The sequence below is a fragment of the Lampetra planeri genome, chromosome 2, assembly GCF_965212315.1.
Source record: "Lampetra planeri chromosome 2, kcLamPlan1.2.h2, whole genome shotgun sequence".
Classification (NCBI taxonomy): domain Eukaryota; kingdom Metazoa; phylum Chordata; class Hyperoartia; order Petromyzontiformes; family Petromyzontidae; genus Lampetra; species Lampetra planeri.
The window spans coordinates 7,872,304-7,899,394 of NC_136108.1; the positions used below are offsets into that span (position 1 = coordinate 7,872,304).

General features: G+C 46.0%; 1 protein-coding gene and 1 long non-coding RNA gene across 3 annotated transcripts in view; one reads left to right on the top strand and one right to left on the bottom strand.

The window, feature by feature from the left end:
- Positions 1-27,091, top strand: part of MOCOS (molybdenum cofactor sulfurase) — a 60,261-nt gene that overhangs the window by 22,920 nt on the left and 10,250 nt on the right. For both annotated transcript variants that reach the window (XM_078605148.1, XM_078605140.1), the window contains 8 exons: positions 6,626-6,825; positions 7,734-7,850; positions 9,082-9,558; positions 13,089-13,251; positions 14,159-14,249; positions 17,809-17,924; positions 18,444-18,564; positions 19,719-19,860. In XM_078605148.1, coding sequence (XP_078461274.1) covers positions 6,626-6,825; positions 7,734-7,850; positions 9,082-9,558; positions 13,089-13,251; positions 14,159-14,249; positions 17,809-17,924; positions 18,444-18,564; positions 19,719-19,860 — 1,427 coding nt within the window. The remainder of the gene's footprint in view (positions 1-6,625; positions 6,826-7,733; positions 7,851-9,081; positions 9,559-13,088; positions 13,252-14,158; positions 14,250-17,808; positions 17,925-18,443; positions 18,565-19,718; positions 19,861-27,091) is intronic.
- LOC144726496 (uncharacterized) lies at positions 6,083-14,368 on the bottom strand. The gene is made up of 2 exons (XR_013587275.1): positions 14,125-14,368; positions 6,083-13,279 (listed from the first exon to the last, which is right to left on the bottom strand). It is a non-coding gene; the product is annotated as an uncharacterized LOC144726496 (long non-coding RNA).

Here is a 27,091-nt window from a genome sequence, read left to right on the forward strand (position 1 = left end):
CATGTTGACATCCAGCGATGTCAATACACATTCATGAGATTGCCAAGATTGCCTCTGTATTTGCATCATGCATATCACAAGTACTACAGGACATATATACCCGTTGCCTTTGATCTATTTTGTTCCAGTACCAAATTAAACACATGAGGTTTAATTTGAATTTTCCCTGGAAGCCTCCTGCGCTTCGGAAAGCTTTTGAAGGGGAAAGCGCACGGAGTCAGAAATTTTAGAATTGGCCTTGTTGGGCGCGGCTCGTAACTGGACATCAATCGGGGGTTCGTGTTCTCTCCCATACATTCAAAAAATGGTGAGTAGCCGGTGGATGCGTGAGGAGCCATTCTATATGCAGCGAGGACTTCGGGAATATGCAAATCCCAGTCGAGTTGGGACTCGCTGACCTAATGGCTCAACATGGAGGTCAGAGTCCTGTGCAGCTGCTCAACCATGCCATCCGTCTGCGGATGGTACGGTGACGTGTGTACTTTCTTTGTTCCCAAACAATCACACACCTCGTGCAACAATTTTGAAGAAAAATTATTGCTCTGATCGGTCAGAAGACGTTTGGGAACACCTTTGTCCATGACATAGCCATTGAGGAATGCCTCAGTGATCGTTGCCGCCAACTGGTTGGGGAGCGGCCAGGCCACAGGCCATCATGAAAAATACTCGACTCCCACTAGCAAATACTTATTCCCACGAGGGGTAGTGGGAAATGGACCCAGGATGTCCAGAGCAACTAGTTAATTTATGCGGGAGACCTGAATCGATTGCAACGGTGGACAACAGGGTTTCGCCGGCGGTTTCCGCCGCGCGCACTGCACACACCCTTTCAACAAATTAGCGACATCCTCAGCCATGCCAGGCCAAAAGAAGTCCAGCTTAAGTGTGGCCAACGTCTTATGCACACCCAGGTGCAACAGGCGCTCATGTACCGCCCAAATGACCAATAATGTTATAACGGCGCAACCCTCCGTCCCAATGTATGAGCAATCCGCCTCTAAGAATGACAGAGGCAACACCCCGTCGATCCCCGCCCCCCATCAGCCTCCCTGACACGGCGTCGCAGTTTAAGCAGGGAAGCGTCCTCAACCTGGAGGCGCCCCCATTCGTTGTGGTCCAACCCAATGACGGCGTCACGCGCCACTGGACCCTCGGCCATCTCAGATGTTACAACCTCGGCCGACGCCGCAAGGGAATGGGGCAAGTGCTCGTTGGGCAGCTTACAGTGCCCCGAGCCCGAAAAACACGCGCACTCCCCCGCTCTTTGGTAATCCCGACAGGGCGTCAGCGTTCGTGTGTCAGGAGCCTTTGCGATAAGTAACATTAAAGGAGTAGTCCTGGAGGAACTCCAACCAACGTGAAAGTTGGCCAGACGGCTGTTAAACACGCTGCGCATACTGTAACGGGCTGGTGGACAGTGAAATAATATCTGCGGCTAAAATTTTGTCAATCGCCAGCCGAACGTGTTATTTTCCGTAGGGCTCAGGTGGTAGGGATTCTGCTTGGTGGGAGCGGCGTCACCCGTATCAATGTGATTACTCAAAGGCGTAGTGCAGCCGATGTCAAATTTTCCTTTGCTAAAAACGTCCGAAAATTCGTGCAAAGTGCCCTCAATTTCCCCCTCTGGACCTCGGACAATTCTGCATTCTCCGAACAAAGCGTATTCATCCAACCCTCATCAGGACTCTGGTGCAGCCGCGTATTCGATGCGGCACCCACACTGACAACGATGCTACCCTCATGAAGCGCTGGTGACGCATGAGCTAGCACGGTACCTTCTTGGATGACCGACGTGTCTAACCGTGCGATAAGAACTTGAATGAAGGGTTCCTGATCGTTCAATACCAACGTCGGGGCCCCTACTAACGTCAATCCACGACTGGCTTCATTAGAAGGTCCCAAGATGATTCCACCTGCTGTCGCCTTCTGGTCTAGTGGCTTCCGCAATCGTAAGGGGACCAACATCTGCGCGCCGGGGGGAATCTTAACTGTCGTACGTGCAAGTGCTTGCATGGTAGCGTTAGCTGTGCCCAAGCCAGTAGGAGAAGGCAAGAATGCCATTCGACGGCCGGATGGTAATTCCAGGCACCCCTGGTCAATCAAAATTTTCAGGGGCATCCTTCCCAAAAAGTCGGTCCCGAGCAAGCAAGGAATAGCAAGGGATGTTGACACAAGAACCGGCCCCGTCAATTTGACATCCGCAATGCACACCACCGCTGTTGTTCTCCCAATGATGCCCAATGAGCCGCCGTTTGCGAGGAAGCACGGACATAAGGTACGACATCTAGGGGATAAGATGTTATAAATAAATTCTGAGATGATGATCGCTGACGCACCGGTGTCAACGAGCATTCTGATCTCAACCCCCTCTATCAACCCAATAACAGCTGACGAACCTGCGGTCACGGCAACCACTCTATGGGCCAGCTCCGACCACTGACCCGGTCGGAGCGGCCGGTCAGCCCGATAAAAGTCCGAACCCTCCTGCACCGACGCGCAACCGGAACGGAACCTGAACGAACGAGATGGGTGAGGTGGATTCAGGGGCCAAGTGTGTGATGTGTCGCGACTCACCTTTCGGTGTAGTGAAGTGGAGGACGGTCGGGCGGATGATGGCGGTGGTCCGGGGAGGCGTCGTCGCGGCATGCGGCAGCCCGACGAGATGTGTCCCTGCAGGCTGCAGTTGTATCACACGACGAGCCCGCTCCCAGGATGAGGAGATGTCTTCCGCCGTCGTTGGTTGTCCGCCCGTCGCACCATGCCATCCCCTCACCCGCCTCCGCTCTGGGTCGATGCGTAGGCTGGGACGGGCTCCACGTCTTCAGGTGTATCCTGCCACTGACGGGGCGCGGTACACGCCGCCAACCCCTTGTGCCGTTGCAAGAGATGTTGAGCCTGGATGCTTCTTGCAATCTTGATAGACAAAAGGTCATTGTCATCTACAGCCAGCAGGACGATGTTGAGGTCCTTAGCCAAAGCCAGCAATCCATCGAGGACCAGCGAGTCGACTCCGTCATGGTTCATCCTCGGAAAGGCAGCCTTCGCCGCGCCAAAAGTGAGCTACGGAAGGCGAGGGGCGTCTCGGTTTCTCCTTTCCTTCGCGTAGAGAATTTATGGCGCACGTTCGACGGCGGCTCATAAATTCCCGCCATTTGGTCAAAGGCTTGAGTCAGTGTGGCCCTCTCCGATGGCGGGATGGTGGGAAACGCTGCCAGGACGTCGTCATCAAGGGCGGCGAGCAGTGCTTTCAGCGCCTCCACCTCCGTCCACCCCACCAAGTCAGCGTTCATCAGAAACCGCCGCTTGAAGGCCACCCAATCGCCTCCGGTGGCTTTGAATTCTTTCACGAAGGGCAGTCGTTGCCGGAGAGATGGAATGTCCACAGGCAATTTCGACACAGCTTCGAATTTGGCGGGCTCCGCGCTCCGCTCTTCTGCAAAGATGGCAGCCGCAAGCGCGGGCTGCGCTACAGAGGTTCCCGCTTGGCAGGAAATGGCGACGAAAACCTAATTTCTGCACGGCTCCGCTGCACCTCCGTCCAGCACTGGCTCCTCGCAGTGGAGCTCTGCAACGATGGACGCCGCGGCTTGGAGGAGCTCCACAAGGCGTCCGGCGCTCCCTCTCCGACGGCGGTGAGCCGTCGCGCACTGGGTCGGTGCGCTACTCCGCCAACAGCACCTCGCCTCCCTCCTCCGGGGTTACCATTCCCGGAGCTGTTTGAGGGATGAGGTCCTCATCTTCATCGGCCGACGCCCTGGTACGTAGTTTGCGTCGCGTAGTCATGACCTAAGCCTACTAACTTTACTCGAGAATGTTTGGCCACTTCCGTCACCAGTTGTAGTGAATTCAACTGAGTCGCAGACACACTTCTTGGAGGCAGCACATTTATTAAACCAACACACGGGGTACTACCCCTTAACACATTAACAACCTATGGTGGTGGACCACCAGGCTATCTACACTAATTACACGGGAATTAGCTACGACGGACCGGACCCTGGCCTGGGTCCGGGTCCGCGTGTTGGTGACTGTTGTAGCACGTAGAACGTAGAACTTAGATTCTTCAGGATGAACAACAGCAGACGGTCCCTCTCGGGGACCTGGCTTTTATCCTCTGTGGTGGGACTGGCTCTGCCCTTAGCCATGACCACCTTCTAGAATCCTCTAGCAGGTTCACGACCCTGACACGTGACCACCCTTAGCCCCTACCTGGGGGCCTTGTGTAGACTTTACCGGTCACGTGTCCTTCGGGGTCAACCGGAGTGCCATGGCCCTGAGTAACCCCATTCCCATGGCCGGCACTCTCACACCCTATCCTGTAGGGGTCGACACTGCACGCAGAGCGTGGTGTCATCCAGCACTGCCAGTCAGTGCTCACCGAGCCCCTCTAGGGCCGGTAATTGCACCCACATCCTCATGGTGCCCATGATGTCACATCGCACGCCGTGCCTCTCTAGGGCCGGCATTACACAGTGACATCCGCGATGTCACTACATATGTATCAATAATGTAATGATTAAAAATAAGTGGGTTTTAAATGCGTATAATATCATAATGATCTACCATCAATTCACCACTGGATTAAGGCTCCCCCAACCCACCATCATCTCTCTTGAAGCTGGGACATAATATAATAAATATTTTTTTTCGTTTTCTAAAACAAATTCATGAGGGATAGCTTAGTTTATTCCTTATTGTAGTTGTATTTAAATCACACTGAAGAAATATTGCAAGAGCGGTTAATGATAATAGTTTGAGGAAATTGGAATACTGGAGTGAGTAATCAAGCTCGTTGGTCTGTGAAGTGTTAAGACAATGTGCCTCACCAAACGTGACCTCAGGAGGTTTATCTTAAGTTAATGTTATTGAGTATGTTCTGTTCGTGCAGCTACTTGGCCTTGACACTTAGTATGTAAAAATAGAATATTGTCTACATCTAGTGATTATTCATATCTCGGTATTTAAAAAAAACATGAACAATGTTCTTTGAAATGGTGTGCACTTTGTGTGTGTATGTGTGTGCATTGTCCTAGTGGTTTACACTCTGCCTTATGATTCAAATATACGTTTACAGCCCTTTGTCAATCCACTGCTGGATGAGGGCCTTCCCCAAGCTCTGCAAGTGATGACGAGTTATTTGACCATAGTTCACAATGCTATTCAGTGCGGGTTCGTGAAAAGGATCTGAATGACCTAGCCCAGGGGTCGGCAACCAAAATAACAAGAAGAGCCATTTCTTTCCAATTCGGTACAAAATTCAGTATTTCAAGAGCCGCAATGCATCTGAGTACATACTGTACATACGTACATATTGTCAAGAAGCAGCCCGTAAAGAGCCGCATGCGGCTCCGGAGCCGTAGGTTGCCGACCCCTGACCTAGCCTAATAAATTGTTGGCCATCATGCGCCACAGCGGCGTTTGAAACTGGCATGAGAGTTCACCAAGTTCGCTTATCCTTTATACCTGGTGCAGTATGAGATCAACATTCCCAACCTACAATTCTCCACCTCCCCCCAAACAATTTTTTTTTTCGTGTACAAATGTCATCACGTGTATTCGATGTATAAATCCAAGCGTAATGTAGCCTAAGCACTGCAGAGACAAAGGGGCGACATGGTCGTACTCTCACTTCCCCTTTTGGTGCCTTGCCGCCTTCAATATATTTTTACTATCAAGCTTTAAGGACAAAATCTGAGACCCTTTTATTGTTCTGTACTTTATGTACACTACACCAAATTGTCACTTGCTTATACACTACGGATATTTTAAAACGTGCTGCCTGATGTTAAACCATGTTTAGATTTTTTTTTTTTACAAAATCAATTGAAAGCACTTCCTTTGATTGACCATGCAGAATTGTTTTTAGAAAATCCATACATATGGCCAAATGGTTCGAAATGATATCACTCTAAAATGCAGCCAGTCTCTGAATTATCCTTGACACCCGTGAACTGTAATACTCAACGAAAGATAAATTCAACAAAGGAACACAGATTTTGTTTTCAGATAGATGCACCTGCGTTTACATCCCTCAGGATTGTGTCTCATCACAAACAGTCATTTATTACAAACACGTTAGCCCTTTGCAGTTACAGAATCAGAATCTTTATTTATCCTGCAGAAATCCGATGAGCCATGAAGCTCTTTTTCACAGATGTCCAGTAGGGGCGAGTCAGCAAACAGAAAACAACAATGCCTTAAAGTTAATTTCATTTTGGCACATGTGCTTCACAGAGTACAATAACAGCCATAAGAAAAATGTATATCTGTACATAGGGAATTATGTAAAATTCTGAATATCTATGAAAACAACTCATTTATCATGATTATCATACTTCTGCAACATTGAAAATGTGTTCACGCCATAGAGTTCGAGATAAAATGTGACTGTGAAATTGACTGACAACTTGCAATTTGGATTGAAAGAACATTACCTCAAAATTGCACCTCGTAACCTGCAAAAGGACATCATCCAAGACATCGGAGCCTCACTAAATTTTCGCGCATGCCACATTTACATTTTCACTTCCACCTTTCAAGCGTGAGAGGGAAGTGTGAGTTGTTGAGCACCCAAAAACCGCATGGCATTGCTGGGCCCTAAACGGAACGCTGCGGGGTTTCGCAGGCGGCATGGAGCGAGTCATGAGACACGCGTTCAGCCTGGCGCGGCACACGCACCATGCGCTCGCGTCTCTGCATCACGGCAACGGGCGCCCCGCTGTGCGGCTCTACGGGGCCACAGATTACGAGGATCCCAGCACTCAGGGTGCCATCATCTCCTTCAATGTGCTGGGGCCTGACAGCGACATCGTTGGGTACTCGCAGGTGAAGCGGAGAGGCGCCGTAGGGAAAGCGGAGTATAATGCCGATCTCGTCAAGGAGCATAAACCATCACGCAAACTCCGGTCATCTTCGCAGCGGCTTTTGGCTGGCCATTGAGCAAAGACGGTCAATGCATCGCACGCTTTCAGATGCGCTTCTGCGGCCGTCTGGAACGCTTTTCCGATATTGAGAAGTCACCGGAGCTATGCACTTTTGAATCTATATTGAAAACTCATTTCTTTAGAACAGCTTTTTGTGTTTAGTTTGTTGTCCTTCCCCTGCACCTCCAATTAGCACGGTTGGCTATGTACGGTGCGAAAGAAATTCAATCTACATACAGGGTGCGGCCGAGCCCACCGCGAGGGCGCCTTCTGAGAGTCGGCATCTAACGTGCGTGCATGTGCAACGAGATGTTAATGTTTCGGGAGCTGCACTTGCAGTGGTGTAGAAGCACAGGTGGAAAAATGCCTGACCCCTACCATTGTCATTAACGAATGGAGCAGTATAACATATATTTCTACATGCTAACGTTTTAGCTCATAGTCCTTCATCAAAGCAGAAGACAAGCTCGTGCGTTAAAAAAAGTGCATGTAGAAACAATAAACATTTTTACGACGTGCACAACAAACACAGTAGGCAAACACTTTTTTGCAGAGAGAATATGGACTTTGTCGAGCATTGAGTACATTACGAATACATATTGCAATTATGGGGAGGGGGTGGTTGCTATGTAAACAATCTCATATCATTAACATGGACAATCTTGTTGCATCCTGGGACCGTGGAGGATGGCAGTGAATTTGGGAGGTTTTCATCCAGCATTGTATTTGATCTTGGCTAATTTTGATGTTCATGATGAACAATCTTACCCGTTCCAATGCAATGCGTTTCCCGGATATCGTTAACGACAGGTGGACCAGCTGGCTAACCTGCACGGGATCTGCCTGCGCACTGGCTGCTTTTGCAACACAGGGGCCTGTCAGATGCAGCTGGGAATCAGCGATGGGGATGTGAAGAAAAACCTGCAGGTGACGCTCAACAAAGTTTTTTTTTGTCACTGCCTGGGTATTCGCAGTGGCGCTGTGTAGCTCTCTGATGTATTTTCGGGTTGTTACCGCTTGTTGTTCGGCATGATGCCCGACCTTTTGCTCCACACGCTGGGAACATCTTACGGAACTGGGAGCACGTGGAGCAGGTCTACCGGACATCTGTGAAAAAGAGCTTCATAGCTCTGGATATCTCAGTAAAGATTCTGATTCAGATATTGAATCGTCGTACGACCAGAAAGCATATCAGAGACCAACAGCCCAGATGCCTCAGTGGTGTTCTACTGTCATATCATCACTGAATGGTGGTTGATTTATACTTTTAACATTTTTATTTTGCACATATTTTCCTTGATATGTACATATGTTGAACTTTCGCACCGTACATAGCCAACAGTGCTAATAGGAGATCCCATGTCAGTGCCATGTCAGTGTCATGTCCGAGATCCTTTCAAGTGACCACTGGTGCACATAATGCACTCAATGGTAATGTAGCATTTTCCTACCAGCCATACCAGATACAGTAAAATTTGTCACATGACAGTCAAATAAAGTGCAGAAACATACCAAAACTGTTTTCTTTTTGTTCGTGCAATGAGTCGTGACCAAGCAGAGACTATCAGCTTACTCCACATGAGAACCCCGTTTAATGGCAGGCGGTTGCTTAGATTCGAACCCAGGTTCTCGGCGGTTTGACCTCTGAGCCGGTCTGTTGTGACCCGGTGGCTTTGAAATAAAACGCACAATTTCCATGTTCATGAATAGAGTCACGTACAAAAGGAAGTCACAAGACATATATCTAAATTTTCATTTAAACCGTTACTGTGAATGTGAATAGTAGTTAGCTGGCATCAATGATGGTAGACTAGAGTAACACAGCACCGCGTTAACTGAAACAAAGCATCATCGTGGAAACTCGCTGTTCACATAAATTATCCTGCCTCCAGTAATATTCAGTTAATTTATAGTGACGGGTGCAAAAAAGGAATATATGAACACTTATTTTACGTGCTTAATTACTCATTTACCTATGATTATCTACTATAAGTGTGTGCCCTAATTTTTTTCACTACCTACAGAGTTGTGGAAGTGTCACTTCTTAAGTGTGCTTCTATGTTCACTTGCCTGCTGTGCCCATCTGTGCCGCTCCTTACATATCTTCCTGCACGTCTCCCCTGCCCACCGTCCTGCTCACACGGCGTGCCCTGTGCAGGCCGGCCATGTGTGTGGAGACAACATGGACCTGCTGGATGGCCGCCCCACGGGTGCCGTGCGCGTCTCCTTCGGCTACATGTCCACCTTCCACGACGCGGCCCGTCTCATCCTCTTCATCACTCAGTGCTTCGTGGAGGAACGTCTGCCCAGCACCGCTGCAGCCGCGGACATCTGTCACGGCCACAGCAAGGAGGGCACGGGTCCGGAAAAAGCGGCCGGCACAGGTTCAGAGGAGCTCTGGTCATGTACAGCTCATGGCGTCGACCGGGGGCTGGAGTCTCCGAGGTTCGGTGCGGCGTGTGACATAGGCCACGCCATGTTACCTTTGGACGTAAAGGCGGACGGAGCTCAGCAAGAGACATTGTCCTGCAGCATCGCGGACGCTAATGCGGCCAAAAGTTCAATAGCAGATGGCCGTCAAGTGGTCCTGACCAACATCTTTCTCTACCCCGTAAAGTCCTGCGCTGCTTTTGAGGTGCGTATCTCCAATCCAAGGTGGGCTCTGGGCACATGCCTTTGGCACACGCAGCCATGAGTCGGGTTGTCTCAACCCGACACGCCAACCTTCATAAATTGTTGGCAGAGGACCTAGCCTCTTTAAGCTGCTTTTGATAGAGTTGTTACTCTGGCAGACGAAATGTGCCTGCCTGACATCTGTCAACAATGAATGCATAGCTGATTGGTTGGCAGTCAGTGCTATACTGAAAAAACTAAACCCAAAAGACTCACTGCCTGCATTAATCCTTAAAAAAAATTCGTTCTAAATTGCTTTAACCCTTTTGATTACTTAATGAACTGCATAGTGGAATTAGCCATACAGATCATATTCTCAAAATATTTAATTATATGTTAATTAAAATATTTTGTTTTGATATCGGCTACAGGCAATATGATCGTAGTTAATGTCAATTTTACTAATTGACCTAACGCTGAGTGTGAAGGTATAGCAACAAATGAAAGGCTATGACTAGATGTGAAAGCTGTTAAGGTATAAACCTTGCACTACATCTGAATGTTTAATATCACACTTAGAGATGAGTTCAGCATTGAATTAATCATAATCAGATTCTCTATTTAGACTGGAGGAATCCGATGAGCTACAAATTGCATAAGTACATGCAAAAGGTTTCTGTTTGGTGTTTGAACATCTTAACAACTGTTTAATTGCCAGAAAGGGTAAAACCTATTCTTATACATACATTCGTGTTGATTTTTCTACACTAAATGTGAATAGTGGCTGTCTGACCACTCTCATACCATTCATGTACTCCCAATTAAAATATTTCAATTTCCAGCCTAAACAGTTAAAACATGAGGCATGTTGTTTTAACACAATATTGCTCCTGCCTACCTATCAAGAGGTAGTTATTTGATACTACAGTGAGCTTATTTGTGGATTACTTGAGGCGGGATAAAATAATGTGACCTCCCCATCACAATGGTTTTTGCTATTCCAACCAACCTGAAATGCTAGACTACATTTCCTTCATACAGATGAGTATGATTGTTTTTGTGTGTACTGACATTTTCAACTGTAGATTAGTGTGGAGCGGTCTTGAGGGCAATGCCATAGGGATTGTTGAGTTCGATTCCCAGCCATGGCTAACATCGGCGGTGAGTGGCACTGTATACACACCGGCTTTGCGCACCCCCCATTCACTGATCTGCGCTGCCCAGCAAGGTGAAGTATGGTTCATTAAACCCCCATGATCGACACAGCGTGGAGATGCCTTCATCCAGCAGTGAATTTCCAAAGAGCTGCGACTTATATTTTCAGGCTATTTTGCAGGTTTACCCATTGTTGATGCGCAAGCGCTCTCTCCATGTGCTGTTCCGAAGCATCGACCACGGCAGCAGCAAGCCAACGCTGTGTGACCAAGCCAATCCCTGAAATGCACCCGGAACCCATTCAGAGTCACTACAGAAGGACTCTTAAGTGCAAAGACATGTGACATGCGGCATGCCGTCAGGGCACTCGGTTGTAAGCAAGAGCCATTTTCAGAACCTTATTACATTTGGATCGATCGCAGGACCCTGTGAACGCCCTCCTGGAAACCCGGCCCCATTTCACTTACGTCCATGACACATCCATTTTCTTCAGACGGCCTTGCTGTTTTCGTAATGGCTTTAGGAACGCTTGGCCCTGAGTTTCTGAACGCCACGTATATTGCAGTCCACAGGTGCTGTTCCTTAAAAAATGGCTGGCACATTCTAATTAAAATGTTAAATATTTTTAACGATTAACTCACGAAAACTGTAAATGCATGACGTTTACAGAAATTGAAGTTAACTTGTCCTGCAGCTCTACTCATAATTGTGTTTTTTTTGTATAACCAACTGATGTTTCATCAGTTGTTGGCTAGGCTGTTTGCAGTGTGCTGTACAAACAGCCTGCCTTCTGTAGAATATTATAAAAACAAAACTAATCCTATACTCAGGATAGCCTCACAAAGTTTCTACATTAATTCAAGTTGGGGTTTGCAAGGGATACTTAGCAATTTCCTTTTTAATGCTTTCTAATAATGGTTGAAAGTGTTTATGCATTAGCTCTGTCTGCCTAAAAGAGAAGCGGGTGCACAATAGCTCTCAGCATGATTATGCAATATGTACACAACTTAAATTAAAAATTCTGTTGTCAAATGGAGTTACCCTATTAAAAAACCCTCTCAATTTTTTAATGGATTGCCAAAATATGTGCATATTTTGGAAACAGTATTCTGTTCCATAGATGCTGTAATTTTAATGATCAAAATGGTATTGCTCATCCATGCTTTGTGTCTAAAATGACACCGCTTGTTCTGGTTGTTTTATTATTTATTTAACCAGGACATTAATAAACTCATTGACACATACGTAAACATTGCCTCTTTTGGAAGTGGGACCTGGGCCAAACCACTCATCCAAGAGTTTTTAGGACTGTGACACCAGGCGTTACTGGTCGACCGAATTCTGACACTTCCGTTTATATTTTGCGCGTCCATTTATTTTTCATGAACTAAGAGTTTCCTCGTCATGCAGTATTTATCAGTGTGTCTGCTTGAGTGTTTCACAAGTCTTTTTTTAAGCAGCCTCTGAGTGTAGGTATGAATTTGTTCTTCCTCATGCATATTTAAGTATGCGTGTATGGGTATGTGCATGTGTGCCTGTGTACGTGCACATGTGCCTGTGTACGTGCACATGTGTGCTTGTCGGAATGATTGTGTGTGCAAGTGTGTAGGTGGATGTGTGCGTGTGATAATGTAGCAGTTAGCACACTGCGCTATGAAACTGGTGACCCACATTCAATTCACGCTCGTGGCTAACATCAATGGCGGATATCTGAACCGGTCCTGGGCCTTGTGTAGGTCGACTTAACCTGAAATTAGTACCTAGTGCAGGATTTAACCATTTCCACTTGGAAGACAAAGGCAACCAGGTGTGTTCCTGGCCACACCACCTGTGCTGGCCTTCATAGGTGCTCGCCGACAGCACTTGCCCCCAACAGCCCTTGTATAGACAATAAGGGGGATCATTGTCTTTTATATGCAATGTGTGTGTTTGTGTACCTGTGCACACATTCCATGTCAGTTAGTTCAATTGTAGTGCATGGGTCTCTTCCAGGACCTCCTGCCGGCTAGCTTTCGATACTTCACATCACCTCAAAGTGCATCTCGCCTAGTGCAAGCACTGTGGTAATGGCATCACCACCACTGAGGGGTGAATAGCACCTTTTGTCGTGCACGTGTCTGTGTTTGTGTTGAAAGAATGGGGAGCACAGGTGGTATCTGCCAGTCATTTTAGTCAACCCATAACACATGGGGCTATCTTTAAACCTCCTGCCAGCGAGCCATTCACACCTCATGTGGGCTCAGAGTACACCAAGCCCGGCACAAATGCAGTGGCAAGGTTGCCACCACTTAGTGGTGAATGGTGACTGTTGCTGTTGTGCGTGGGTTGCAAGTGGAAGAGCAAGCTTTGTGTGTGTGTATGCGTATCTTGGTGTATTCGTCGCTGTGTGCGAGGCAGGTTGAGAGCTGGCCAGTGGTGGAGCAGGGCTTGTGGTGTGACCGCGTGTGGATGGTGGTCACGTCGGGAGGGACCTGCCTCAGCCAAAAGCGAGAGCCACGCCTCTGTCTGATCCGGCCCGCCGTCGACCGTACCACGGGGCAGCTGTCGCTCACCGCATCAGGTAGCACCAGCCCAGCAACGATGAGCACCTGCATGCATGTGAAAGGATTCGGCTCGCGCAGTGTTCAGCAAAGGCTTCTTTATTTGACAACCCAAAAGGTAACGTGTCCAATCACACAGCAGTTGCGTTCTTTGCCACCTCAGCGCTCCGTACTCAGAACTCCTGCTATCCCACCTTTATCCCCTGGTCTGCGTTCTTTGCCAGTAAATAGTTGCCCAGGGCTTTGTCCCAGGAGATGACTCACTGACCAAGCATCTGTGAGTCTCCTATCTAATCTCTGCACGGGGCTTTGCCCCAGGTTATGATTAACTAGCTAGGTGCGATCCAACATATGTGTTGAGATTCTTTCACACCGTATGGAGCTTGAACCATGCTAAAGCGGGGGTGCGGCATGGTGGCGCACACCTGTAAGCCAGCGTTTTGAGGGGAGGGTTAGAGGATTACACAGAGATCACACGTGTGATCTTCCCACGTTAAACACATTTGGGTGCATATATATGTGGCAGAGACACGTTGGTCAGATAAATACTTTTTTGCCAGGGTTACCTGTGAACCAATGAAGCAGTTGTTGCAAGGCTTTACAAGAGTTTTTATTATTATTATATTATGTTGCTAATGTTTGTGAGTGTGAAACCAAGTACTTGATACTGCCGTAAGAAATATATATATTTTTTACAGAATAAGGAGCTTGACCTGAAGACACTTAATACAAATTAGTAAATGCCTTTGTCAATAATATTTAGATTATATATGTCTTCCAATTAAATAACTAACTATATTTAATGATATACCTTAGAAGTGGCAATTGAGTTACATTTTACAGAATAAACCGTGGAGTTAACATATTGATAAAGTTAGCACAGTAATTCTAACCTTGAGTCCATCTGTCCTTGTCTCTCCCATGAAGGAATGAAGGTTCTGGTGGTTCCCTTGCGAGGAGCTGTGGAGGAGGCGAGTATGGACGTACGCCTGTGTCACAGCAAGGTGTGCGGTGCCAGGTACGCAACTGTGTACGGACACACACAAAGATAAAAAAACAAAGATCCCCCGTATAGTCTTAACAGACTGTTGGGGCAAGTGCTGTTAGCGAGCACCTATGAAGGCCGGAACGGTACACGAGGGGGTGGGTGGCCAGCACCAAGCCTGACCGCCTTTGTATCCCCAGTGGCGATGTTTACACACCGCACCAGGTACTCATTTGAGGCTGAGTCGACCTAGGGGAGGCCCAGGACCGGTTCAGATAATCGTCACTGGTGTTGGCCGTGAGCGAGAATCGAACCCGAGTCGGCGGGTTCATAGCGCAGCGCGCTAACCGCTACACTACCGCTCCCACACACACACACACATATATAAACTCAGGTGCACATCTTCCAACACACAGATTGCCTGATACTAGCACGATTTTATTGGCGCTATTGCACAGTACGTACGCATAAAATGAGCATAATGTAGCTCTGATCTGGTGTAATTCACTTCAGTCATGCATCATTTAGTAAAGCAGGCCTTTTCACAAGCCACGTTACAATGCTGTGTAGTGTTGATGTGTTTGGCGAGCATAGGACTAGCTCGGTGCCAGTGGGTATAACCCTCCATCTGTTAGACACGCACACACTAAAACGCGTATTAATTGCACGTGGTTATGCATTCATTAGAACCATGTACAAACTCAATTAGAGTGCTGTATTTGCACTCAGATGCAGTGCTTGGCCTGCATGTGTTTTCACCTAATTCACTCCGCTTTTAGCATTTCTGTGTGGTTCACTTATTATACATGTTATTGGACAGTTTTATTGATGATAAATAGTTCAAGCATTTTGACAAATGATGTAGTAGAGTCCCATCAGCCGACGTTTTTCCGCATTGGAATCCCTTTGTTTTTGTACTTGGGAAGGCATCGTAATGCAATGGTTAGCACCCTGGACTCACAATCCAGGTCGCTGATTCCATTCACCCCCCCACCCGCACTTGAAACAATGGGCACATTTTGTAAATTCCTCCCGCCTCTGGTCCATCCTGCTGCATAATTGGATGCACCACAGTTTGGTTGGCAGATCGTGTGTGGGTGGGGTGAAGTGTGGGTACTCTCACCTCTAACAATGGGACCAAAATACCCTCTAGAGGGGGCTCTCTAGAGTGGAGGCCATTCTGCCAATTGCAGGGCTGCACGCCGACCCTTATTATCTGTGTGTATGAGAATAGGTTTTCCCCTTTTTTCTGGCAACAAAACAGGAGTTAAGATGTTAAAACACCAAACTGAAACCTTTTACAAGGAATCATGTGTGCATTAATAACCACGATACTTGTGGTCAGAATACAAACAAAAACACACTCTGATAATATTTGCATCGTCTTTAAAACCAATTGGTCCACACCGGAGACAGCTTTCTTTCGAGCCTAGTCTCAAACGGTGTTAGAATGTTAAAGAAGATCAGGCTAAACATTGTTATAAATGTAACACGTGACTGTGGGTGCACCATCAGTGTTATTTATTTGTCCAGGAAAGCCTCACTGAGAATCAAGTGGTTTATTCCGACAGGCCCTGCATATCTGTTGGCATGTAAATGTTACGAATTACTTCAGAAAAAAGCTGTTTTGCAAAATAAAAAAAGTAGGTCAAAATGAATGAGATATTGACGGAATGCAAATGAATTTTTCCAATCTGAAAAAATTCCTCTGAGCAGCATGGGGATCCAGGGCCCTCCTGGGATGTCGCTTTAAAATGGAATTTTAATTTATGTCAATTCCACGTGATTCACACTCCCATCCTTTCTCAAGGGCTGCTAATTGGTTTGGAATCAGACGTACTGCTCAGGTTTAAATTTAGCAACGTACATATCTCGAATGTTTTTTTTAACCAAGCTACTGTACACCTTCACAGCTGATAACAATTTACTGGTGCATATTAACCACATTAAACGACTTCCAGATCAGCCAGCCCAAGATATTTACCGATTGCGGATGAAATAGAGGTTGCTGTTTTTCCATGCCATAATAAGTTTGTATTGACGTGTTTATCATTTGTCAATCCACTGCTGAAAGCCTCTGTGCCATGTCGGTCATAGCACATTGCTTAACCATGCTTCACCACACCGGTCGGTTGTGAGAGTTTGAGGAGGCAAGGATGGGTTCAGGTATCACTTGACACTGATGTTAGCCATGGCTGAAAATCAACTCGGGTCACGAGGTTCATAGCGCAGTGTACGAACCGTTGCACAACCACTCCACCTAGCTTACAGTATTCATAAATCGGAATATTTTATTAAAGTACTCATACATATCCCTTGTACGAGCAGATATTTAATTTAGCCCATACATTAGGATGTCGCGTTCTTGGTTGTAAATGTGGCCCACGTCTTACCAGAAATCCCCTGGCCCAGGTCTCTGCAGAGCCTTCTTTGACATCACTCGCACAAGTAGGTCATTCTTTAGCAGCAACATAGTCCAGACCACAAATGTTACCTGCAACAAACGTACAAAATGTACAGATTTCCTTGTAAGAAAATACACTGTAGTTTAACAGACTCCCACTTAATTTCAAATAATGAAAATTTTATTGACAAATGCAGTACTGTGCATATAAAATGTTGTTTTGTAATTTAATGCTCCCCACTATCACCAATCCACACAGACTGGTGTTGTGAAGTATGGTCAAATAACCACAACCTGCATGGCGTGAGGAGGAGACCTTCACCCAACAGTAGATTGACAAAGGGTTGTAATGTTTTTGTTAAATGTACATACAAAGTAAGTACATTCATCATGGGTACTATTTACCCTTTTGACCTGAAATGGCGCACAGCTGGAAGTATGTTATTGCCATTGAAAATGTAGGAAAGTGCATACCATGGGAAATAAAACATTTACACACAAAAAAACTATTGATATGTGGTTTTGAAACTGCAGTTGCCTGGCTACACCACGGGCTAGTTATCCTCATTATCGAATCCTCTCTACTCATTAGATAGTCACCATTCCATGACTTAATTGTGCAGAAATCTTGGAAGTGCTGGACTGGAATTGAGGTTGGAAGCCTGGAGCCTGAGATGCATTGCTTTGGAGGATGTATTATTTCACACTGTGAATCACTGTTTTCCACTTCATTTTCACTGAAGCAAAGGCTGCCTCATCAAAATGTATCAACCCTTTTGGTGATATTGCCAAGCTAGAATTTGCCACAGGCTGTGCATAATCCCACACCTTTATTACACCCGTATATCACATTTGCAAAATCCCACTATGCGAGCACTCAAAGCTTCCTCTCCCAACAGAACAATGATAGCCATATGTGAGCTGCTGTGTTGTTGCCACTTTCAGTAAAACCATTGGCATCCCCGAGGCTCCGGTGTCAGACTTTTGGCACGGAGGGATGGACTGACGACACATGCCATTAGCTCAAAACATGACCTGCTGTGGTGCTAGCAATTCAGCGTCGCGTCTTGTATAGGTTCCCGCCAGTGTTTTTATACATTGTGGTGACTGCAAGGTGAGGAAGAGGAGTAGGAGGAGGAGACACGAATTTAGCCTTTCGTCGTGATGTGTGTCTGTCTCCTCGCTCAGGGTCACTGGCCTGGACTGTGAAGATGAGGCAGCCGAGTGGCTGACAGAATTCCTAGGGAAGAGCTGTCGCCTAATTCAGCAGGACCCAAGATCCAATCGCACGATGAAAGCAAAAGGTTAGGGGGAATGTCGCTGCTTTGGCATGAATTGCTGCCTCACCACTCGTTGCCTTGTTTGTATGTCATCTTTGACAATGATATTTTTGCAGCTGCTTAAGTGGCTTAGCGCCACTAGTAGAAAAAATCCATAACATTGTCACATCATTGGCACTGCGTTTTTGTATTGGTGCGAAAAATATTAATCTTGAACCATCATCCAGAGTGTGCATATTTATATGGAATTCAGAAAAATAATATTCTCTTGTAACCACAGTAGATGACATATTTTTTGATGTTTGATTTATATAGTAGATCTGTAAATATACAATATGTATTAGTTATATATATACACACACACATTCTAGATGGGCTCTATAGAACTCAATATAGTGAAGGCCCTTTCATCAGCATTGGCATGAGCAAACCATTGCAAGCCTGCAACTTTTCCCTTTAGCTTTATATTAAGCAGAAAACCGTGATTGCATTGGACCAGCAGTGATGCACTGATATTATCTGCTGCCGTGTTGTGTGTGATAGGCCAGAGGCAGGCGGGAGGCAGTGCGGACGCAGGGGCCAGCCTCTCTCTGGCCAACGAAGCCCAGTACCTGCTGGTGAATCGCACCAGCGTGGCGGACCTACTCTGCCACGTTCACGAGAGGTGCCATTCTGGGGTTTTGTAAATACGTGCGTTACATCAATAACAAGCCTTTGTCCGCAATACGTCTTGGAAGTTGCGTTCGTTAAAAGTTGGCAAAATAAAAGGGGAAATTAATTTGACATGCAAAAAAAACAAATGTGTCAAATTGAGCACCACGGGGGGGGGGGGGGGGGGCGGTGGCTGTGTTAATGCTTTTTTTAACGATTTAATTCAATTCCGTGTTTGGACGCCATGCTTAAGCCTCTTGTTAATGAACTATTGCACATGCCCAACATGTGCTAATTACAAGGATAGCATATTGAATGTATATGGACAGTATTTCCAAAATCACAATAACTAATGATTTATGGCAAGTATTCAAGGCAAGTTTTGTCGAAAATATGCAGTTGTGCATCGAAATTTGAACACCGGGAAACAAGACAAAAACCCCTGTTTAATGATAACAAAGCACACAAGGGGATGGTGTGGCCACACACACCTGGCCACCTTTGTCTTCCCAGTTATGTTGATAACACCAAAGGGATTTTACAGTTCATCCACCCAGCGATTCTTTGAATGGTCCCGATTCAGGGTCAGAGTTTAATTCCAATATATCTTTGGTCTTATATTTGCCATCTCATTTGTATTGTTTTGCTTTCCCTGTCATTGTGTACAGGTTGCACAGTTTTGTTCATACCATTACCCTGAAGGTTAGCGTTAACATATATTTTGTGTTATCATCATTTACATGATCATTTACATGATGATAACATTAAATCATTAAATAATTAATCCCAGATTGCTAGGATCATAGCATAATGCCCTAACCACTACAACCCCACAACCACACATACCACAATCCACATTTATTGTAATCTGCCATACCCATACCTACCCACGGACCTCGGAAATATCGTGTGTCATGTTGAGTCGATGTAAGGGAAGCCCATGACCAGCTCTGAATTTGCTCGCCACTGAGTTTGACCATGGTTTGGAATCAAATTCAGGTTTCTGGGTTTGTAGCACATTGTGCTAACGACTGCACCACCACTCCCACCCCACACACAAAGACAGAGATCCCCCATATAGCCTTCACAGGCTGTTGGTGTAGTTGCTGTTAGCGAGCGCCCTCCAGACACACGAAAACACACAGGTGTGCGTGTGTGCGTGTTCAGGCAGGGAGAGGTGGCAGGACCCCCAGCACTTGACATGGAGGCGCTGGTGAATCGATTTCGAGCCAACCTGGTCGTTAGAAGCGACGAGCCTTATCAAGAGGACTGCTGGGAAACCGTCTCCATCGGAGCCCTGATTTTTCAGGTCCATTCACCCTTTCTCCTCCGTGTGTCATGTGCTTGCTGCTTGCATGCTGGCTTTCCCCTTTCGGTTTTGCATCCTGTATTTTCATTGCACGGTGGCGTTTTTGCACCGGGGATCGCTTTTGCCTCTCAGCCAGCTGCCCCGTCTTATTTGGTGATTATGCGGGCGTTCGCATGGATGTCGCGTTCTTTATTTGAGCTCCGTTGTCAATGCCTTAAAGCACCAATTACATTTGTTACAGCACTATAGCAATTGGTGGGGGGGGGGGGGGCCCGAGTTGCCCCTGCTGAAGACTCAGCTCCCCCCTTCCTATTTAAATTTCTTTTGGTGTGGTAATGGCTGTGTTCCACACGTTTTAATGGCTGCTCAGACACCCAGCCGTATCTGGCGTTTAATTTGCGAGCTCTACTTGACGATATGCAAACAGCCTGCAATCATTTCAGGGGGGCGGTGGGTTAAGTGATGGGGGTGCCACAGCCTTTTCTCATACACGCAGCGGGTGAGAGCTAGAGCAGAATGCACAAAACAAAAGCAGATTTTATAGATACTCATTCTGTTGAAAGTTTAACATTTGTTAAAAGATTAGGGCTGTGTAGTGCACCACCTAGGAGATAGCCTTGCATCCTCTGTATCATGGGACCTCCTTTGCCAGTACCAAAATATAAGAATAGGTTTTTCCCCATTTTTCTGGCAACAAAACTGAAACCTTTTTACGAGGAATGATGTTTGCATTAACCACATACAGAGTATGTTTTTTGTTTGCATTCTGACCAAGTATTGTGGTTAATGCAGACATCATTCTTCGTAAAAAAATATTTCAGTTTTGTTGCCAGAAAAAAGGGGAAAAAGCCTATTCTTATTGCATGCTCTGTGTTTAGCAGCTGCTCAAATCTACTCGACTTGTGTTTGTTTTACTTTTGCTGCACCATTTATTCCTCATCTCGGTGCATGCTGATTATTGTGAATGTGCTTGCCGTGTAAGGCGTCTCAAGATACTTTTAGATTTGTTTTTTATATTAATCCAGACGGGACTGTGGTGGACAGCAGAGGGCAGTGCAGCAAAGTAAATTGTTGTACTGAACTTCTTTGCTTTCACATCTATGCTGTCCACCTTCATCAACCCTGCACTGACCAGCAGGGTGAAGTATGGTAAAATAGCCCCCACGACCCACAGCACGGTGTGGAGAGATCCTCATCAAGCAGTGGATTAACAAAGGGACGTATATGTACATAAATTCCAGTAGTATTCCTCTTACTGTTGGTAGTGTTTATATTAAATCTTGACTTACAGCTTTCGTGACAGCAGGAATTCATATTCTTTGAGTCTTTAAGTAAAGTCGCGTAGATAGGTTCAAAGAAAATAACAAAATAACAAAAAAAACCTACGACGTTTTGATCGCAACACAAGCGGTCGTCATCAGGAAAAGGGGAATTGGCTTCTAAAGAAAACTGCTTATAAAGGTTTGAAATGGGTGGAGCCCAAATGTCAACAGCCAATGCAAGTGGTGGGCAGCGACCACGGCGGTGGTGGGCTTTCCACCAATCAAAGGGTTGCCAGCAGAGGTCGCAACCGGGTACCCGATACCCGTACCCTACCCGATACCCGGCTACCCGTACCCGGCCGGGTATGGGCACGGGTAGCCGTTTGCGACCCTGGTGCGGCCGGGTACGGGTAGGCCGTGAGTCACTGGTGAGTAACCGTTTGTCACTCATTTCGGGTAGGGTACGGGTACGGGTACCCATTCTGCGACCCTGGTGCGGCCGGGTACGGGTACGGGTAAGGAATCAAAACCCGTTTGCGACCTCTGGCTGCCAGGCAAAAATTTGCATGTCAATGCAAGATGGCCGAGCATCCTCCACGGCGAGCGGGCCAAGGTGGCTATGTTAATGTCAGAGATTAGCATGTTAATGGCGGATCGTGAAGCAGCAGTCTCGAGGATGGAGCGCGAGGTAGCTGTGTTAGTGATACATTTTATCTTAATTAACACAGCCACCTTGGCACGCTCACCGTGGAGGAGAATGCTCGGCGATCTTGCATTGACATGCAAACTTTTGCCTGGCAGCCCTTTGATTGGTCGAAAGCCCACCACCGCTGTGGTCGCTGCCCACCACTTGCATTGGTATTGACTGGTGACATTTGGGCTATGCCCATTTCAAACCTTTATAAGCAGTTGTCTTTAGAAGCCAATCCCCCTTTTCCTGATGACGACCGCTTGTGCTGCGATCGAAATGTCGTAGTTTTTTTCATTTTCTTTGAATCTATCTATGTGACTTTACCGAAATACCCAAAGAATATAGTGTTTATATTCTCATACTCAAGTGTAAAACTGTCATCAACAACAAACGCTTTATTTTTGTATTCATATCACCTGCTATGATTTTACATGACTCACTGGAGGGCAATATAGCTGTGTTTCGTGATCATGCACCTGCTCATTCAAGCGTTGTAATATGTGCAGTTTAAATTGACATTTCATGAACAGTTAATGTTTTAACTGGCTAAAAATAACACGTTAGGAGCACATTTACCGAGGATATGGTGTCAGATTTAGAATGAAAATAAGTTAATGGATATTTTTTTCAGTTTCTCTATGAACAGATGTATGTTTGCACAGCATTATGGGAAACGGCAGGTATTAATATATTCTCACAGCATCCATAGCAAGTCTGTGGCTGGAGGATAACTGCCTGCAGTAATGAGACATTGTGAGGTTTTTTTTATCGAATGAAGAGGGGGCTATGTAGTCACATGTTTAGCCTAGTGGTAGTAGAGGCTGTCAAGTGTGCTTTGATGGCACCTGTAATGATGTGGTGGGCTTCAAGAACCCACAGCTCACAGTGTGTGCTTCACTGTGTTCGTCAGATCCGCAAAAATTAACAGGAAACCTATAATTTTGAATTCTATGCTACATTGCTTCCTTTTAATGGCATGGCAGCATGGAGTGTATGAATACTTTGCAAATGATGTGCTTTCTATGGAGAGACAAAATTAGTTCTCAAACTGTCACTGTGATAATGAGATAACCAGGAAAAGCAGGCGTCTTGTCCCCTGTAAATTATGTATTACGCTAGACTTTTATAAAATGCTAACATCTCTTGCATATGCATACAAGATAGCAGTATTTTATTTTTATTTCTTTCCCGTCCTATAAATTAAGATTTGCTATTACTGTTGACATTGGAAAGAACTTCAATGTTAATTACCATGGTGTCATGTATTTTTTTCGCAAAATCACCACAACTTTTCCCACACACCGTGTCATATCAATTAGGTACAAATGTACCTTTGAGTAAAAGCTCATCTCGTGCGCAAACAATTTCACACTCGACGTCATTAAAAGTGCGGGGATTGCTCTGCGAAAAATAAAGCCGATGCAACATACGTTTCTTGCAGGCTGCAAGCGTAATGATCCGAGCGGGTAGCAGTCACGACAGCACAGGACTCTCCGTGTTACTGTTAATGCTCATTACCTGGCAATCTAAGTGATGCCGTCTTACCGTTTAAAATCATTACGTGTGCTCGTGTTGGGGTTGTGTAGCAGGGCGGGGGTTTAGAATCTCTACCCCCCCCCCACCCCCTGCGCCCACCTTGGCTGCTGTCGATGTGCACCCTGTGGCTTGTTGAGTGGAAACATCACTCGCGTTCAACCGGCGGAGAGCGTCTCCGAGTCACTCGCCGCGTCTCGACGTGCGCCGCGGTTACCCGGCCACCACAGCAGCCCAGCCTTCCTAGAGCCCCCCACCCCCCCAAACTCCCCCCGCCATGAGCATGCTTAGACAGATGTGGAGAAATAAATTTGCTACGTACATCATGCTTGCAAGGACAGGAGAAGAAGAAAAAAGGCACTTTATTCAACCTCATAATAGTCACATAATTCATACTCTTAGGTTTTTTCGGCAAAGTCACGTAGGTAAAAAAATAATAATAATAAAATAATAATAATAATAATAAATGAAAGTAACTCGATTAATTCACGACGTTTCGGATGCAACACAAGTTTCCGTCTTCAGGTGGGACCGTCACAGCTAAATTTACTGTATCAAGCGAGTTATTTTCATTTATGATTCTTTTATTATTTTTTACCTACATGACTTTACCGAAAATACCTAAGAGTATGAATCCTTGCAGTCACGAAAGCTTCAAATCTAGAGTCACATAATTCACTTGCATGTGCATTACTGTGCACTTTTTCTGCGACCAAATTGCCCAAAATGTGACCCGAGCTCATTATATCCCGGAAGCAAGACAGGTAGGCGTTGTGGGCAGGGCAGTGCAACATGATCGCAGCCCACAAGACGTGGAGTGGCCCTTATCCAGCAGTGGATTGGACAAAATGGGCTGTACATGTGCAGTGCACTTTAACGACAGAGCCTGCAGCAGCGTTTAGTGCTTAAAATGCAAATGGATTTCAAGTGGACACACAGCACGTTTATGGGCACGAACAGGTAGTTAAAGGACACCAATTTGTAACAAAATACATTCACCATTATTTTGCCACTTACCATAAACAATTAACCCACTTGTCTCAAAGTTGTCGGCTCCAATGACTTTTGTCGTTGTGTAAGGCGCTCTGAGATGCCCTGGCGTGAAAGGGTGGTCTACCAAACAACGAATTCATATTTTGAATGTTGCTTGAAACGTTGAGTTGGCACACAGGACATAATTGATCAAGTTTGGGGTACTCTAAGGAGGACCAATTTAAGTGTGTCCATTTGTGTCAACTAAAACGCTCGACAGCTTTCTCGTGCACCACATTCGTACAGTGGTTGTATTTCCCGGGTTATAACGCTCCGGAAAGTAGGATTCATCCAAAACATCGTGTGCCCGGTGTCATTAAATGTATACAAATACGTCGTGGCCACTCGCATACATACCGGATTATTAGATGCGCCCCCAAAGTTTCCTTTAAAGTACAGGTTGAGTGTGTCCTGTAATATAAAGACGTTGATATACCGTATGCATATGTATCCATCATCTACATAGCCTTTGAACAATTCCCTGCGCTTCGCACAGTGTTGTTATCTGAATGTGCCCACCTTTCGCTAGACAGCGAGGAGGAACCCCGTGGCCGAGACTTTCATGCGACTTAGGCTGGCCCAACCATGAATGTGAGGCTACGACAGATTACTGAGTGTGGAATACATTAGTTTTCGTATCTTTCTGGAGTATGGTACTCCTTCAGTTTGGAAAGCTGCAGGTTAATCCATATATGTATTGTGTGCACATGCTTATATGTATTAGGGGCCGTCCATAAATGACGTCACGCACCTGGGGGGGGGGGGTCAGACATTTGTGACGATGTGTGACGAGGGGTGGGGGGGGTTTGAGAAATGCAACGTCACATCAAAATGCGCAACTTTAAATAAATATAGACAACACGTTCTACTTGATTGAATATACTTTTTAATGTTTTCTCCTACAACTTAATTCTAGATTTGAAGCTTTCGTGACTGCAAGGAATCATCTTCTTAGGTTTTTTCGGTAAAGTCACGTAGAAAGTAAAATAAAATAAAAACAAAAATCACGACGTTTCGGAGGCAACACAAGTCTCCGTCATCAGGTGGGACCGTCACAGCCAGATTAGCTGTATCAAGTGAGGCAATGATTCAAGATGTAATCCCTTAAAAGCGAGTTGAGGGGGGAGGGAGAGGGAGGGGGGAGCTCATCAGACTATGGTAGCCAATGAAAGGAACGTATCGTACCACCCTTTTGGCCTCGCCCCCCCTCCCTCCCGATACGTTCCTTTCATTGGCTACCATAGTCTGATGAGCTCTCCCTCTCCCTCCCCCCTCAACTCGCTTTTAAGGGATTACATCTTGAATCATTGCCTCACTTGATACAGCTAATCTGGCTGTGACGGTCCCACCTGATGACGGAGACTTGTGTTGCCTCCGAAACGTCGTGATTTTTGTTTTTATTTTATTTTACTTTCTACGTGACTTTACCGAAAAAACCTAAGAAGAAGATTCTCCTACAACATCAGAGTGCAGCGCCACATTAAATACGCACTACAATGGCAATAGTTTAAAGCGATTTGAAGCATGTTTTATTTTTTTGGGGGGGGGGGGGGGGGGGCAGAGCCTTGTGACATATTTGAGGGGGGGTCTGACTTTTTTGTGACGTCGTGTGACGAAGAAGGGGGGGGGGGGTCAAAAATCGTCCAAAATCGCGTGACGTCATTTATAGACGGCCCCTTACATATATCAGCAAAAGTCCTTGACCACTCGGGTCGTGAAGGTGGTAGTGGTGCCGTGAAGGTGATGGTGGCGGCACTAGATGACACGATGCGATCCCGTCCCGCCTCCACTCTGCCCCTCTCACTTGGAGCTACTTCTCTCTCATTTATGCATCAAAGCACCATCTGCCGCGTCCCACCGTTAGACCTTGTGCTTTTGTCTGTCCCTACGCATAACAGCAAACAACACCTTAACTCACGGCTGTATTGCCCATCCCTGAACCTCGCCAGGTGAAATTGCCAGCACTTGGGAGTGCTTTGGAGATTGTTCTTCGGCACTTGTGTACATTAAGATCCCGTGTGTAAGCCAACACAGGCTGTTAGAGCAAGTGCTATTATTAGCGAGCACCTATTTTTATTACGGCCAACACTGCACACAAAAGGGTCAGTGGTCAGTACCACTGCCCGGCTGCGTTTGTCTCCCCAATGCTGCTGCTGTTTACACCGCGGTTTTACACCACAGTGGGTTTTCAGCCCAGTACGTTAAACGCTATCCTACCCCTCCTCCCCCACTGTGTACAATTACAATTTAGATTTACAGAGCGTCTAAATTCAACCACATGTCAAGATACCGTACAAAACGGTGCAATGTGTATCATAGAGTCAACGGAACCATATCCTGTATCAAATATATCTACAGTTTTCTTTTGAATCGGAACAGTCAGTGATGTGTTCCTTTGAAATAATCCATTCATATCTCTTAATATTTTGCAAGGCTTATGGAAAATACGAGTCCTAATTTAATTCACATTGATTTGGTAGGCCTTGAGGTTTTTGCATTATTTAATGTGGTCAGTGCTACTGTGATTTGGTTTCGCAAGTGTTTTTGTTGAGATGAACCGTACATTTGCAGGGTGATGATTTTTTATGAAGTGTACTTGAAATTGTATCACAGTACACATATTTAGTGCTTATAAATGATACAAACAATCTATAAATTATATATAAACATATACAAAAGTCACATTTATATATTAACTTAGAACAAGTTAATT